Raw genomic sequence first — 16,650 nt, forward strand, 5'->3', positions numbered from 1 at the left:
GAGTACTGGTGTTAAAAAACAAAAGTTAACCGAGTAAATTAGAAGATCTAATTGGCTTTATTAAGTGAGGGATTCCTGAATCCGGCAGCATCCCATCTAGCTAGAAGGGTGCTCTGAGGGGTTGTACAGAGTGGAAGGCTTTTATAGGAAGAAGGGTGAGGCAAGAGAGCTATTAAGAAAAGAAAGGATTATGTTTTGGGCCTGGACATCTTTTCTTTGGGGGAAGAGAATGGAAGGGTTTTTATCATGCAGATTGCCTCTTTCTATGGTGGGGGTGGCGAGGGCCCACATGACTTGACCTCCTTCCTGTTGTCCAGAAAATTCCAGACCTGTTGATTAAGATTGTGTTTCTGGGAGAGGTTGAAACTCTAATTAGATTAGGTATTAAATCTAGATTTGGTATCATGGGCTTGTAGTGATGCCATTTTGGGCCTGTGGTTTTTTTCTTTAACACTTGCTTATTTCACTTACATAATATCTTCAAGGTTCATCCATGTTATAGCACGTGTCAGAATTTTCTCCCTTTTTAAGGCCAAATAACATTCTATTATGTATATACCACATTTTATCTGTCCATCTCTTGATGGACCTTTGGGTTATTACCACATTTTGGCTGTTGTGGAAATAGCATCCATGCTATGAACTTGGGTGTACAAATATGTTTACGAGTCCCTGCTTCGAGTCTGTTTGGAATGTACCCGGAAGTGGAATTGCTGGATTGTGCTTAATGTTTTGAGGAACCGCCCTACCGTTTGCCACTCAGCTGTACCCCTTTACGCCATGTCTCCTTTGTGTTCCTGCTTTGTTTTCTGGTTCTCCCGGTGCTTGTTGGCAGGGTTGTATTTTTTCTGGAGACTCTAGAGGAGGTTCCATCCTTGTTTTTCCCAGCTCCTGGGGGCCATCTGCATTTCTCACGCATGGCCCTTTCCTTCACAGATGGAGTCCCTCTCCTGCATCTTATCTTTTACTTCCATCCTTATTTCTCATAATTCTTTCTTTTCTTCCTTAACACAGCCAGGAAAGGACTCATGTAATTCTATTGGAGTTAATTACAGAATTAATCTAGGATAATCTCCCCTGATGGTGCCTTGATCTTGGACTTTGAAAAGCCCTCCCCTCTGCCCCTTCCCCTTCCCAACATTGTATTGACCACGCACCCCCCCCTCCCCCATGTGGACTGGACTCCTGGTAGAACAAGTTTGGGTGCATGTCCAGGATCTAAGACGACCCATTTTTCCTCTCCAAACACCAGAGCCTGCCGTTTTTGGCCACTTGGGAGAGAACAACACTAGGTGAGCTGGTCACAGAGTGAAGAGAATTGTCCGTACTTTATAAAGGTCTTTCCTGTTCTTTATTCAGTCCTCACAGTAACTCCATGGTAGATGGGTAGGTCATATCTTTGCAGACAGATTGGAAGTTCAGAGAGGTTAAGTTGTCAGGGAAGGTCACACAGCAAGTGGCGGAGTTAGGACACAGACCCTAGCTCCCAGGCTAATACTTCCTAGGGAGTAGGTTAAAATTAACTGAGTACCTACTATATGCTAATAAGCAACATGGTGGATAGCTTTATATATGTGTATCAGTGCATCAGATCCTCACAGCCATGTAGTAAGACGGATGTATTTTCCCCAATTTTACAGAGAAGGAGAAAGGCCCAAAGAAATCAAGCAACATGCTTAAGGTCACACAGCCAACAAGTGGTAGAGCTACGATGGGAATCATTGTCGTTGTACTCCAAACCCTGTGTGTCACCCCGGTTGCCCAGCAGCCCTGTTAGAAGATGATATCAGACTGTGGGCTGTGGGTATAATTCATACAGCAGAGCCAAGAAGTCTCTTGTGACTGTCCTGTGATGTTTGTGGCTTTTGCTGGGGAGTGTGGACTGTGAACTGGTTTAGAGTGTGGGAAAGAGAGTAATTGGGGATGATAGAAGGACCTGCAGAGGATCTGGGATTGGGCATTCTGAGACCCAGTGTCATGATGCTTAGGCTGTGTGACTTAGGATGAGCCACTCAGCTTCCCTTCCCCCACCCGAACGAGGGAGGGAGAAGGCGGCTCCCCAAGTTCTCTTGCAGCTGAGCCACGGAAAGTTTGCGCTGTACAGACATTAATTGCTATGGGGCTTGGAGGGTGGGGCACCTCCGGGCTCAAGTGATCCTGGAGAAATGGCACGTGGGTTGGACTTTGCAGGAAATGGAGGGACTTGAGAGCTAAGTGGAAACTGCAAGGAGGGCCCAGACTCCTCTGGGACTTGTGCTTGATTTACATCTGCTGGTCCCTCCTACTTTATTTCTCAGGCTGGCCCTGGGAGGAGCCGCTTTTTTTTTTTTAAGATTTTATTGGGGAATTGGGGAAGGTGAACAGTGTTGGGGAATTGGGGAGGAGGACCAGCCAAGTTGTTCTTCTTCAATCTTCATTGTGGAGGGCGCCAGTCGTCATCTGGCTTCCCGTCAGCAGCTCATGGCCTTCAAGCTCAAGATGCTGTGTTCACTCTTAGTTGCGGGTGGGCATAGCCACCATCCCATGCGGGAGTCGAACCAGCAGCCTTGTTGTTAACAGCGCACATTCTGTCCAGTGAGCCATCCGGGTGGCAGCTCAGCTAAAGGTGCCAAGTTCAGTCTTAGTTGTGGGCAGGCGTAGCCCACCATCAAACAGGCAGTCTTGTTGTTAGGAGCACATGCTCTCACCAGCTGAGCCATCCTGCCACCTGTTGACAGCTCAGCGGCAGCTCAGCTCGGGCACAGCGTCACTGGCCCATGTGGGAATCGTACCAGTAGCCCTGTTGCTCAGAGCTCACGCTCTTAAGCCAACTCTTAACCAACTGAGCCACCTAGCTGGCCCCTGGGAGACGCCGCTGCTGATCAGATGGTGTAACTGGGAGCAGCTTCCCCCGGAAGTGGTGAAACCAAGACACAGACCGGCCTCCCCAGTCTGAACTGCACTTAGAATTAAAAACACAGCCCACGATTTCCCTTTACTTTGGGGTGGGGAGGGGAGTGTTTTCTTCTGTACTGACGATACCTTGAACTTACGACTTGGGTGCAGGGCTTTTTTCTGTTGCTGCTACCGACTTGTCATAAGAGCCTTGGTGTCGACAAGGACCGTGGCCTGAGTCCCCATCATGTCTGGGCCTGGGTATCAGCCAGATATTGATACTATATCTGGGTTCACCTCCTTCCTCGGTGCCCCACTTTCCACTTCTCAGAAATCCCGAATTGGGGTTGGCATTTAACTAAGTGTTGGATCTTCCAGAAGCCTGCTTGATGTGGGCAGGTGTCAAAGGGTACTCTCCCCAGAAACAGGAAGGAGCCAGGAATGAGCTGTGCTGTGGAGGGGTTGGTAGAGAGGCCTCTTGTGAGAATCTTTGTGCATGTGAAAGTGGTCCTTCCTGCCTCATTCTCTCCCCTTCTCATTTCCAAAGACCTGGTCTGGACAGGCAGCTGAGAGGAGAGAAAATGGTTTCTGTCAGGGTGGGGGGCCCATAGTAGAATTCTAGGCAGTATTTACAGAGGATTGGTTCCAGTACCCCTGCAGATACCAAAATCTGAGGATATTCAATTCCCTTATATAAAAAGGCATCGTGTTTACATATAAACTATGCATTCTGTCCATATCATTTAAATCATCTCTAGGTTACTTATAATACCTAATACAATGTAAATGCTATGGAAATAGTTGTTATACTCTATCGTTGGTAGAGCCCGTGGATGCGGAACCCGCCGATACGGAGGGCTGGCTGTGCTGACTGTTGTACAGGGTCCTGGGTGCCCACAGGGCTGGAGGTTTGTGTAGCCCAAGGCTCTGCTTCTGCCAGTCCCTCTTTGCAGGCAGGTTTCTTCTCCAAGAGGCTTTTTCAAAGATTCCCCTCACAGTCAGCTTCTTGTCTCTGCTTCCTGCTTTCCCCATTCCCGGAGCTTGGACCAGGCTATGGACACCCAGGGATGCAGAGAGGATGGAAAGAAAACATTGCCCATTTCCTGTTGGTGGTTTCTCCTTGGAGAGATTGGAAAATTCAACACAGCCATACGCAGGAGCTGCTGGTACGGGGCTGAGCCTGGTGTGGGAGAAAGAGCTGGCAGACTTCACACCACTCCTCCCATCCTCTGCCCTTCATACTGTCCTGACTCTGCCACCTCTCCTGTTATTCCCCCACCCCCACCCCATCCTCTCCCTGCCCCCACATTTCTTATCCTGAGTACTATCAAAAGGCCCAGGGTCCTCTGGGACCCTTTAGCCCTGTTTGCTATTTTATATTGGGGAAACTGATACCATGAGAGATTAAGTGATAATCAGAATATATTTGATATTAAATGGTTACCATCCTCATTTTACAGATGTGGAAAACTGAGGCCCAGAAAGGCTAAGTAACCTGCCTGAGATCACACACCTAGTGGAGAGAACTGGGATTTGAACTTGGGCAGTTTGGCTTCAGAGTTCATGTTCTTCCTACCGCGCTGCACTGCCTTTAATGAAGTACCTGGGATCACGGTGAAACCTGACATCCTGAGTCCTAATCCCTTGCTGTTCCATCAGTTATTGTTTTTAAAGTTTCAGTCTTTGAAATACTAGTTTCTGGGGCCGGTGGGTTCTGTGAGGAAGTAAAGCATAGGGGTGAAAACCCTGGGTTTTGGAGCCTGACTGCCTGGGTTTGAATTCTGACTCGTTTACCAGCTGTAACCTCGCGCAAGTTATGTCATCTCTCCGTACCTTAGTTTCCTTATCTCTAATATGGGGAATCCTAATTTTAGTATTTGCCTTCTTGAGTTGTTGTAAAGTTAAATTCCATGTAAAACACTTAACAGTGCCTAGTACATAATAAATATTCAATAAATGTTAACTTATTATTATTGCCTAATAAGTTTGCAAAATTTGAGTTAAAGCTAAGCAAGCTCCTTTGTTACAGGGCTTCTCAGAGCCTTTATTATACTATTATGAATTGGCACTTTCTCGGAAGGAGCGGGAGTAGGCAGCATTTTCCAAAGTTTTTGGACTGTTCATCTCTCTTTTTTTAACTGGGTACCTGGTAAATTCTCAATTTGGAAGATGTTAAGCTGGTGTCACAGGACAGAGCTCAGAAAGCACTGAGCTGGACGCCGCAAAGCCTGTCTGTCACTGCTTGGGAAGACTGAGCTGGCGTGGGGGCCCAGGTTAGGCCTGAGCCAGACTGTGAATGACTATATGTGGCAGAGCTTGGGCTGTGCCTGGCTTCTCCCCTCCCCTCCCCATAGGTATGGGGAGAGGCAGTGGATGTGAGCTGAGGGTTTCTGGAACCTTCCGGGCATGAGGAAACGGCCTTGACCAACCCCAGTTCAAAGTACAGTTACTGCACTGTCTTCCTTTTGCCTTTGGAGGAAGGGTTTTTAGGTAGGTCACCAACTGCAGGACTGTCTGGGACCACCAAACAAGCCAACCAACTCAGGTTGAAATGGTCACAGGTTTTGCAACATGGCCCTGTTACGGGAAGGGAGGCAGCCCTGCTCTAAGCACAGACCCTCGCCCTGTGTCTCCGGTGTATTTTAGCTGCAAAACTGAGTCGGTTAGAAGCTAGACAATCCTCAAGGTCCCTTCCAGGATGGACATGTTGGGAATCTATACATCTAGGATTGGAGTGAAAATCTAAAGAGGTGTCCCCCTCAGGAGTCCTAAAATCCAAGAGGAGGGAAGAGCCTTGAGAGGTGAAGCCCCCGAGTCACACCCATAGGATAGCGAGATCTGTGGAGGTGCGGGCCTGGTTCCAGGCCACTGGTTGGGATACTTTTCCGGGCGAGATTCTTGGAACCGGACTACCTTAAATAGACATTTCTGTTTGCTTTGGACCCTGTTCGCACACTGCTGGGCTGTTGCCTCTCACTGTCCAGCACAGCGCCCTGGGGAGGAAGGCCCGGCACTCCCCGGGCAGTGTGTGGAGGCCAGGAGCTGCTCAGACAGGCTGAGGGCTGGCTCACTCCTCATCTCCTCAGCAGCGTCAGGGGGTTCACCAGGCAGGAATGTGGACGACCAATTACACTGACCTGACCAAACCTAGCTTTGTAAACTGCTCAGTGGTGACCTTTGGGTAGAGAGTTTACAGGGGAGGATGACTTTTGCTTTTTACTTTGTGTTCTGTTTGAATTTCCCTACAGTGTGCACATAGTCCTTTTATTTTGTAAATTTTGAAATGTAATTTATTTTTAGAGCGGTTTTAGGTTCACAGCAAAATTGAGTGGAAAGTGCAGATTTCCTCCTGCCCCACACATGTACAGCCTCCCATCCCTCCTTTTTCTTCCATGTCCCTGGAAGTCCGGGCACCAGAAGATGTGTGCGGTATATAGCCCAGCCAGTAGCTCCGTCTTCCATTGTGGGCTGTGGGAGTGAGGTTCTCCTTGTTCTGTGTGATTTTGCCTCTCTCCCAACATAGCATTTCTAGATTCCTGTGTTTGGGGACTCCAGCTAGGGCCCCTGTGGAGCTCTTGAAATTTAATGGTATACTTGTGTACGAATACACAGCTTTAGGGAACAGGCCCTATTATGGCCCCTGAAAAGCCCCCCATGTACCTGCTGTATGTTTTCAACATTCCCCTAGGGCCCTGAGGCTCGGTTCTAATGGGACCGTGGGACACCTGGGCTTTGGTGTCTATCCTCTGAGCCTGCTGCTGGGAATAAAGGCTAGAGAGTATAAGCTGGAAAGTGTCCAAGTCCCTCCAAGAAAGAGTGTTTCCTAGAGGGTGGAGCTCAGAATCGCTGGGGATGGGGTTGGGGGTGGGTGCCTGTTTGAACTTCAGATTCCCAGGCCCATCCAGGTTGAAGGGCCCAGGATGACAGGCCCAGGCATTTGCATTTTTAGCGAGCTCTCAGGTGATTCTCATGCCTGATGATGCAGTATTACCCAAAGTGTGGTCCATAGTCAAGCAGCATCGGAGTGTGTTGGAAATGCAGATTTGGGGGCCCATCCCAAGCCTGATTCAGACATTGTGGGGGAGGGACCCAGCAGCCTGGCTTTTAACAGCCCAGCAGATGGTTGTTTTGCAGACTGAAGTGTGAGAAGCACCAATGGATCCCGAGAAGGCCACAGCCAGCTGTAATCAGGTGCACAGCTGTAGGTAGATGGGCCCAGCGAGGAAGGAAGGGGGGTGTTTGTACTGCAATGGCCCCAAGAGAGGCAGGACCAGAGACCAGAAGTTCCCCGGAGGCTGCTTTCTAAGAATTGGAGCAAACCTGAAAGAGGCCAGCTGCCTGCCCTCTGTCCCTGTTGTCAGATACCTGATCAGAGCTGACATAGGACGGGGATGTGCCCTGGCCTGTCAGAATCACGTCAGCAGTGTAAAGCATCCCACCCAGACACTGCTTTACTCTGTGAAAGGACAGAAGTAGGAAAACGGCATTGGAGAGACCAGAAGGTGGGATACTCGGGGATGCCAGAGAGAAAGCACGCTGCTAGATTGTAATGCACCATGTTCCTTTCTCTTGTGGACAGTGAGGCTGGACAGGCATTGGGAGGGGCAGGTGAGGGGCCCTGGAAGCCCTGCCCGACCTCCCCTCTGAGCCGGGATATGGCAGCCGCAGGATCCCAGGAATGACTTCACCAAGAATAATAGCAGGCCCTGGTTGTGGTTTCTTTTGAGAAGTGGAGGCCAGTTACCCAAAGACGGGACGATGACTAGATCTCTTAATTTTCAAAGGAAGAATGTGGATGTTGTGAGCCAGAGCTACATGGGGATTCCTGCAGCCTCCCATGAGGCATGATAGCTGGGCAGTCACTGAGAGCCAGGGTGGGTCACCCCAAGCTCTCTGGCTGGTTTGCTTTTCTCCTGGGGCTTCTTAGAAGTTAAACCAGAGGGCTGCGGGCATAGGAGATGTGTTAGAACCCTCATTTGATGGAGGCCCTCTTTATCCCACTGTGAACACTGTGGGGAAATACGTGCTGGGTCGTGGTGGAGTTAGGTGGCCAGATAGCCGGTTGAGTACCCGTACCCACTGTCATCAAGCTGGGGCGTGGTGAGCAGTGACAGTTCAGGAGTGTCCGTCCCTGTCCCTTTCTGTATTGGCGGATATAAAACAAAGCTAAGTGAGAGCCTGCTGAGATGTTTGATGTCTGTCAGAATCCCAGATGTCAGTAGAGTATAGCTCCGAGCAGAAGGTAAGAGAGAAATTTAACAGGAATCCACCTCAGGCCTCCACTGCGCAGAATACCCACGCCTTAGCAGTCGTGGGAGGTGGGAGGTTGGAGGGGGTGGTCCTGCCCTGTGCTTTCCAGACCACACCTGGGGCTTCTGGTTCTGAAGAGACTCAGAGAAGAGAAGGGAGTGGGTTACAGACTAAACTATTTAAGGCAGGAGGAAATGGTGGAGAAAATGAGTGTTCTTTCAGGAGGAGAAGACTGGAGGTCTCTTGGGGAGAGGGGAAGACCCAGGGATAAAGGCCTGCTCCTTGGACCTGGGGTTACACCTGGCCTGTGGGGCACTCCAGAGCAGAGCTCATTGCCAGGGGACACAGTCTGACTATTGCCAGAAACTCTGAAACCCATATGGGCATGAGCATCACCCTGGGAGCAGGCCGAGGCTGACCTGCGGTCCTACCCCAGGCGGGGAACACCCAGTTGCCGAGTCCCAAGGTATATTTATATAATAATGCTAACCCCAGGCCCAGAGCGGGGCTGCCTTGGACTGAATAGACCCTGTGTGAGTTATTCAAATCTTGGAAGAACAGCCACAGCTTCCAGTGAGCTCAGAAATCCCCACCTGAATTGGGCCTTTTTTAAAGTTGTTTTTTTTTATAGTCAATACATGCATGTGGCAAAAAAATGCAAATATATAAACAGTAAGTTCATTTCTTCCCCATTTTTTTTCTCTGAAGGCAATTAGTGTTACCCAGTTTCTTGTTTATTGTTCCAGGGATGTGTGCGTATATATAGACACATCACTAAGCTTGTATGTTTGTGTTTTCCTTTTTAAAAAATTAGCTTGGTATTATATCTTGATTAATAACGGTGACCATTTCATACCCCCATATATAGATAGAGCTGGCTAATTCTAAAAATAGCTAGAGTATCCATTGTATGGCTCTGTTGTTGTAACAAATAATGCTGCAGTCACTCACATCCATGTGTAGATATCATGTCACACAGGTGTAAATATATGTGAAATAGATTTCCAGAAGTCAAGTTTTTGGGTCAAAGAGGGTGTCTCTTTTTTTTTTAAAGATTTTATTAGGGAATTTGGGGACAGGAACAGCGTTGGGGAATCGGGAAAGGGGAACAGACAAGTTGCTGTCCTTTTGTTCTTCAGTCTAGTTGTGGAGGACGTCACTTCACTGGCCGATGTTGGTATTATTGCGCTCTTCCTGGGTGAGGCAGTCGCTCACTGGCCTCTGGACGGCCGCCCACGGCGGTCATGGCAGCTCACAAAAGCACACACCAGCTGCCAGCTAGCCCCACTGCAGCCTACGCCATTGCTGGTGACTCACAGCAGCCCAGCTCCATGTCGAGCTGTTGTTCACCATCTTAGCTGTAGAGGGCGCAGCGTCACTAGCCCTCATGTGGGATCCGAACCGGGGCTGCTCAGAGCTGGTGTCCCAAGCCAACTCCTAACCAATGCACCACTTGGCCAGCCTGACATCTCGGTATTTTTAGTTGGCAATTCTCAGCATATTAATGAGTATGGACATCTTTAATCTTCAGTTCTTTTTCTGTAATTGACATTCACATCATTTGAGTTTCTCTAGTCATTACTGGTCTTTTTTTTATTGTAAAATATTTTTCCTAAGTTTGTCATTTCTCTTGCCTTTATGTTGTTTTTCGTATTTGTTTCTTATCATGCAAAAGTTTAATTTTATGTGTTTGGGGTTCGGGGCCACCACGTCTTACATTTGAATCTTTGGCCTGAGTGAAATTTATTTTGGGGTGTGGAACAGGGAAGCATCCAGCTTTTGCTTTGTTTTGGGTTTTCTCCCCACCTAGCTGTGGGGAAATGAGAAGTGGAGGGGGCACTTTTGGTGCCCAAAGCTTCTGCGTAGTGGCGATCTCCAGAAAGCATGGTAGGTGGCAGGAACACAGCTGCAGCTCACTTGCTCTCTCACAGGGGGACTTCCGGTTTCCCCCTGTCAGAAGGTTTCTGGTCCGTCCATCATTCAGATCCCAAGGGTATGAACCAAGGGGATGAGGGTTCTGGCCAAAGGGTCAGGCCCGGGGCAGGACCTGGAGGGTTTTGTGCTGAAACCCCACCAGCCACAGGGAATTGAGTCAGCCTGAGGCCAGCACCACTGGAGTCTCAGCCTTCACACCACAGTGTGCAAGGGAAAGGGTCTTTTGCCCACCCGCAGGTAGCCAGTTCTAGCTCTTTCCAAGGTTGCTTGGCCATAGTCTGGCCCCCCATGGCTTTGCCTACAGTCACCTCTGGGCCCACTGACCAAAACAAATGACCTCGCCCATTGGGCTGAGAACCAGGCCCACCCTGTGGGAACTGGTAGCACCTTAAGGAAGTCTTTCAGTCTCTTGAAAACAGCATGCCCTCTTCTCAGATGTAGCTAAGAAGGGCAACTTGAATTTTGTAGGTGGATAGCAGCCTGTTGAGCAGTGTTTCTCAAAGTGTAGCCCCAGGACCAGCAGCATCACCTGGGAACATGTTAAACATGCAAATTCTGGTTCTACAAACCCTGCGGGTGGAGCCCACCATTATATCTAACAAGCCCTCTAAGTGGTTCTGGTATACTGCAGTTTGAGAACCAGTGGTCATTGCAGGCTTGGAGCCCAGGCGTCCAAGGAGTGTCTTACCTGGGGCCAGCAGATGTGATTGTTAAGTTAAGGGCACCTACGGGTTTCCTCACACACCCTAACCTGTCATTGGTTACCTCTGCAAACTGCAGCAGCCACTGATTAGCAAGAATAGGCAGGTTGCATGAGAGTGTCTGGGAGGCTGGTGTCACCTCGGATCTGTGTCCCTCCTGGGCAATTTAATTGTCATGGGACACAGCAGAAAGATCTGTATACAAAGATGCTTTGCGAGAGCAACCCTGCGTTCCAGACCTTTCTCCTTCCCTTACTACGGAAATGCACCTCATGTCCCCTTTCTGAGCTCCAACTGCCTCTTAGAAGCAAGATGGTGCTGCCTCCCTTGGCTGACTCCAGAACCTGAATCAGATGAGCCCTCCTGAGGTCCCTTCTTGTTTCGGGGAACAGTGATTCTATATCAGGGTCCCTTGCCGGATGAGCCAGAGGTTGGGGAATGAAAAGTGTACCCTGGGGCTGATCCAGTCTGGGGGCTGCTGCAGGAGCTTGGAGTCTGCAGGTTGGGTGCAGGGAGATGGTCCCCTGTTGGATGGATGGTGATAAGGACACTGGAAGATAAGACAAACAGACCTGAACCCCTGAGAATGAAGCAGTGCGTGCTTTCCTGAGGCAAGAGAACAGCTCTGCACACAAGCAGCCCTCCTGTCAGAAGAGGTGGGAGGGAAGCTTGGGTGAAAGGGGTTTTCGAGGTAACCCACTGCTCATGGGTGGTGAATCCTATAGTGGTGGGTGTGGATGTGAGTCTGGCCCTGCAGACAAGCCGGCCCCAGTTGCTATTTCTAGCTGGAGACCCTGGCAGGTAGAGGGTAAACTGGTTGCCACAGTCCAGCCTGATGCAACTTCTGCAGGGGCCTGGCTTGTGGGTGTTACTGTTTTCCCAAGAAGCTGCTGGTAAGGCTGGTGGGAGCTCCTGGCAGAGCCTGAGCTGCATTCCTCTGTCTTACAGATCTCACCATGAGCTACCCAGGCTACCCCCCGCCCTCAGGCAACTACCCACCAGCTGCACCAGGTAAGAGGGTCTGGGGGGCAGGGCAGGGGATGCCCTCTCTGCTCTGTGTCCAGGTGTGGCAAGGAAGAGTAAAAGAGTGCTTTCCAGTCATTTCCTCATTCCCATCTCCAACAGTGCTGCGGCGGGGCGGAGGGGGCTGGAGGAGAGCATGGATCCTAAGGCCTGGAGAGGCCTGGGTTTGAAGCTGCCTCTGGATCTGGAAGGCCAGGGCTATGTCTCTGACTTACTAGCTGACAGCAGTGGGCAAATGCTTTCTCTTCTCTGGCTCAGTTTTCTCCTTTACAAATGGCTTTGTGGATCATTTCCTCTCTGAGCTGTCCTGGATACTAAGGTAGCCAGGTAAAGCGTCTGGCACGGTGTCCTCGAAGCACTGTAGGTGACTTGTCACTTCTACCCTGCGCTCAGGGTGCATGGTTTTGCAACGGCTGGGTCTTCCTGCCGAGGGAGGAAGTGGAGGCAGTCACTAAGGGTCAAATGTTCCTGCTGTGACTACCTGCTGTGACTATGGGCTGATAGCACTAGGCTGCACCAGCTGGTGAGGTGATCAGAGCCTGGCCCCAGCCACAGTGCTGCTCTGCAATCTTAGAAGTCATCTTCTCTGGCCTTGGCTCTTCCTGGCTTCCTGAACTGAGATTTGATCCCCACAGTAGGAGAAGAAACATGAGGGATTCTGGGACAAGGGGCAGAGAAGAGACAATTGCAGGCTGGTCATCCTGAGGTTGCCTGAGCTGTGCTGCCCCTTGCCCCACGAGACCCCTGGGCATATTCATTTCCCTAGAGCTGAGGTCCTCGGGTCTGGGCACCAAGGACTCTGCAGGCCATTTGGACCCACCTTTTCATTCAACAACTGAAGGACAGGCCCGGAGCTGGGAGGCAGCTCAACGTCTGTCTCATGGCTTATCAGGGGCTGAGCTGGGCCATTTTGCTCTGAACAAGCCCTAGCCCAGCCCTGCCAGCACTGGCCTTAGTCCCTTCTCTCTGGCAGCATCCTACCATCTATATCCTACCGTTGCCACCTCTGTCAGCACCTGAGCAGCAAGAGAGGGAGCAGGCAGGTGATTCCAGGAGGACTTTGTCCTGAGTGTCTTGAAGCCCTGGAGCTGAAAAGCCAAACTCGTGGCCTCCAGGGCCTTTTTGCTGCTGAGAACAGAAATGCACCTAACAGGCCAGCATAGTGACCGATGATACTAGCTGTATGCTGCTTGTCACAGTGACAGCTGTAACACAGGAGCTTATCGGCCACCTAGTTAAGCCCTGCATAGGCATTACCTCTCTTACGTCCTCAGCACAGCAATTTGAGGCAAACACTAATTATTATCTCCACTTGTCAGCAGAGGAAACAAAATTAGAGTGGTGAGTGCCTTGCACCAGGGCACACCCTGGTTCTACTGGCTTCAGAGTTGGGGCTTTTCACTGCTGTTCCCCCTTTGATCCCCTTATAAGGACGATATGTTTTCTGTGACCCAGCGCATCTCCCTCTTTCTTCCCATCCTGCTTCTTTCTGCCTCTTACACAGCTGTGATAGCAAACAGACACCCCGCCGTGCTTTTGCATCTCCCTGGATTCTCAGTGCTCCCCGAGTTCATTGCTGTCATGGGCTCAGCACAGTGCCCTAAAATGACCTGCCCCTGTGTATGCACTCCCGCTCCACAACGGTGAGCCCAGGAGGGCTGGTCTGCCCTTGGCCCTGCTGCCTTCTCAGTACCCCACAAAGGGTCTTGGGAGTGTTTGCTGAAGGCCCCCCCTTCTCTTCCCCTGGCAACAGGACTGGGTTAGGCTTTCTTGCCTGGGTGTTTTCCATGTGGTCTGCAGTGCTGCCCCCGAGGCCCTGCTTGACCTCCCCTCCTGACCACCTGCAAGCTTGCTGTCTCTGCCTTTTCCTGTTGCGGGAAGCGGGGGCAACTGAGGGCTAACGGCTTGGTGTTGCTTTCAGGTGGTGGTACCTGGGGAGGTGCTGGCTACCCCCCGCCCAACATGCCCCCCATTGGGCTGGATAACGTGGCCAACTACGCAGGGCAGTTCAACCAGGACTACCTCTCGGGAATGGTGAGTCCAGCCCTCCTGCTGGGCTGCCCCTGGGCCCACTCCTGCATGGCCAGAGGGTTTAAAGGCTGCTGGGGGTCAGCCATCTGTGTGTGTGTTACCTGTGAGTGCTGAGTGTGTTGAGGGGCACTTAGGTTATAGGGGTTTTCCTCAGGGCTCTCACTTGTTCACTGTCTCTCTCTGTGTCTTGATGTGCCCAGCTGTAAAATCAGGGAGAGGACTGCATTGGGTCGCGTGGCCTCTCAGGTCCCTTTCAGCTCTGGGGGATTGGAAGGGATGGTGCCTACACGGAATGTGTACTGAGCGCCTTCTGTATGGGATCAGCAGGGAGGTGGGAGTGGGGATGTGCATGTGCATGTGCGTGCACCGCGTATAAGTGTCCGTGTGCGTGTCTGTATTTGTGTATGTGTGTACAGATGGATAGTTAGTCTGGTTGGGTCTGGGAGTGGGTGCCTGGTACCATGGACAGGCAATGCTACTTTTGTTGATTTGCTTTTAAAATAGTATTATTTTGTAATCTGAAAACAAATGTATGCTTAATGTAAACAGTGCAGCCAGTAGGCAGTCTGATTGTTCCAGACCCATTCTGGGCACTGGAATATGTGAGCAAGACAAACCCCAGTCTCATCCCTCGAGTACTTATCCCCACTGGGAAGAGACAGGCAGTCGCCATAAGTAAACCGTGTGGTGTTAGAGCAAGTGTGTGGGCTTTGGGCACAAGAGCAGGTTAGGGGCTCAGCAGTATGAGTGGAGGGCACGTGGGACAGTGTCAAGGTGCCCACACTCTGCCTGAGCTCTGAGTGCAGGTCCTGGGAGCCCGCTGCAGCGCTCAGGGCAGGGAGCGAAGAAGGGAAAGGCTCCCTCTCCTCTTCCTCTGGCAGCGGGATTGGGTTAGACTTCCCTGCCTGGGTGTTTCCCTTTCTGTCCCTGGGGCCCTACTTGGCCTCCTCATTAGTCTTAGGCTCTGCTTTTTGGACTTTCAGGCGGCCAACATGTCCGGGACGTTCGGAGGAGCCAACATGCCAAACTTGTACCCTGGGGCCCCAGGGGCCGGTTACCCTTCAATCCCCCCTGGGGGTTTTGGGCAGCCCCCTTCCACCCAGCAGCCTGTTCCTCCATATGGAATGTACCCGCCTCCTGGCGGAAACCCACCCTCTGGAATGCCTTCATACTCACCGTACCCAGGGGCCCCTGTGCCAGGCCAGCCCATGCCACCTCCTGGACAGCAGCCCCCAGGGGTCTACCCTGGGCAGCCACCAATGACCTACCCTGGGCAGCCCTCAATGCCACCTCCTGGGCAGCAGCAACAGCCGGTGCCAAGTTACCCAGGATATCAAGCGTCCGGGACCGTCACCCCCGCTGTGGCCCCATCCCAGGTGAGTGCCAGCCCTGCAGTACCCTCAGTCCTGGACCCACCCCAAAGGCCCACAACATGTGACCCAGTGTCCTCTGTCATCAAGGTCAGGGAAGGTGTGGGGGACAGAGCAGGGCTCAGTCCTCCAGCCATAACTTCTTGGTTTAACAGCGTCACTTTCTCACAGACTCCCCCGCCCTGGTTTGTATCCCTGGAGACCTAGGGAGCTGCCCTGTCTCCCAGTTCGGCTAGATGCTCCGTGTGCGAGCTGGGTCTGAGTGTTCCGGGGTGTTCTTCTTTCCACTGTGTTATTTACTGCCTTGGTCTCTGTTTTGTAAGAACTGCTCAGGCCACTGGGCTCAAGGCTTCTTGCCCAATTGCTCTCAGGCTTCAACCCCTGGATGCGCCCTCCTAGGCTGGCTGTAGCGGATTTGTAAAACCTCCTTTGGGTAGAGAAGATTGTTCACAGTTCCCTCAGTGTTGCTCTTGGCTTATTTTGGAGAGCAGTTCATGTTTGCAGAGCCTAGAATTCATTGTCATGGTTACATGGCCAAGCCAGACAAGCACAGGGCTAGTGGTATGTGCTTGATGACTATTTTTAGATGGAGGGGGTCCCCTCTCCTCCCTGCCCGCACCCCTGCCCTGCTCTCCCCCCTCCCTCCCTGCCTTCCATCTCATCTTCTCTGAGCTTATCTCGTGAACCCTGTTAAAATCACTTTGTATTAGCCCCAGATGATAATCCACCAGGAGACTGGTTAGGCAGGAAAATTCAAGTTTGCTGAGGAGCACAGCTGTCAGTGTCAGGAAGAAGTGAGGCCAGCAAACAGGTTGCAGAGTCTAGAAAGCAGTGCCAAGAAACGTGCTGGTCTAGAAGGTAGTCCGGCTGCATTTACCATCATGAAAGTGGGACTCCTTCATCCCCCAGCGGGAGCACCTTTTTCTGATTTGCACCATGGTGCTCTGTGGACTAGCCAGGCACTGATAGCACTTGATGAGCTCACATGTGCTATTGTGGTGAGGCATTGAAGAGAAGCCTGTGACCCTGGCATCTGCAGCCTCCCTTCAGCAGGAACCTGGGACAGCCCTGGAAGACCTGGGCATAGGGCAGATTTCCAGCATCAGGACTCAGCTGTAGGTGGGCTCCTAGGCAGGGGAGCCAGGCAGAAGCTTCAGTGCTAGGACACCAGGACAGGTAGCGGTCACGTTAGAGCCCCTCAATGTCGAGTCCTCTGTGCTGATGATTGCGAACTCCTTCAGGTACCCCGGCTTTTAGAGCAAAGGTTATTCCCAGAACCTGGGGTGGAACAGTCTCACATCTGGGAGATGCGGCATCTTACCTAGTCTGTTTGTCCAAGCAGTTTGGAACACGAGGCACCATCACAGATGCTCCTGGCTTTGACCCCTTGCGAGATGCTGAGGTCCTGCGGAAGGCCATGAAAGGCTTTGGTGAGAGTCCCTGGTAGCTCAAATGCTCACCCTCCC

At 51.3% G+C, this 16,650-nt stretch overlaps 1 protein-coding gene across 3 annotated transcripts in view; it reads left to right on the forward strand.

Moving 5' to 3' along the window:
* ANXA11 (annexin A11) overlaps window positions 1–16,650 on the forward strand; it is a 48,656-nt gene that overhangs the window by 19,616 nt on the left and 12,390 nt on the right. For all 3 annotated transcript variants that reach the window (XM_019626033.1, XM_019626034.1, XM_019626035.1), the window contains exons 2-5: window positions 11,709–11,771; window positions 13,705–13,817; window positions 14,798–15,190; window positions 16,527–16,614. In XM_019626033.1, the coding sequence (XP_019481578.1) occupies window positions 11,717–11,771; window positions 13,705–13,817; window positions 14,798–15,190; window positions 16,527–16,614 (649 nt within the window). In that variant the 5' untranslated portion in view covers window positions 11,709–11,716. The remainder of the gene's footprint in view (window positions 1–11,708; window positions 11,772–13,704; window positions 13,818–14,797; window positions 15,191–16,526; window positions 16,615–16,650) is intronic.

The sequence above is a fragment of the Hipposideros armiger genome, unplaced genomic scaffold (genome assembly GCF_001890085.2).
Source record: "Hipposideros armiger isolate ML-2016 unplaced genomic scaffold, ASM189008v1 scaffold_652, whole genome shotgun sequence".
NCBI lineage: Eukaryota > Metazoa > Chordata > Mammalia > Chiroptera > Hipposideridae > Hipposideros > Hipposideros armiger.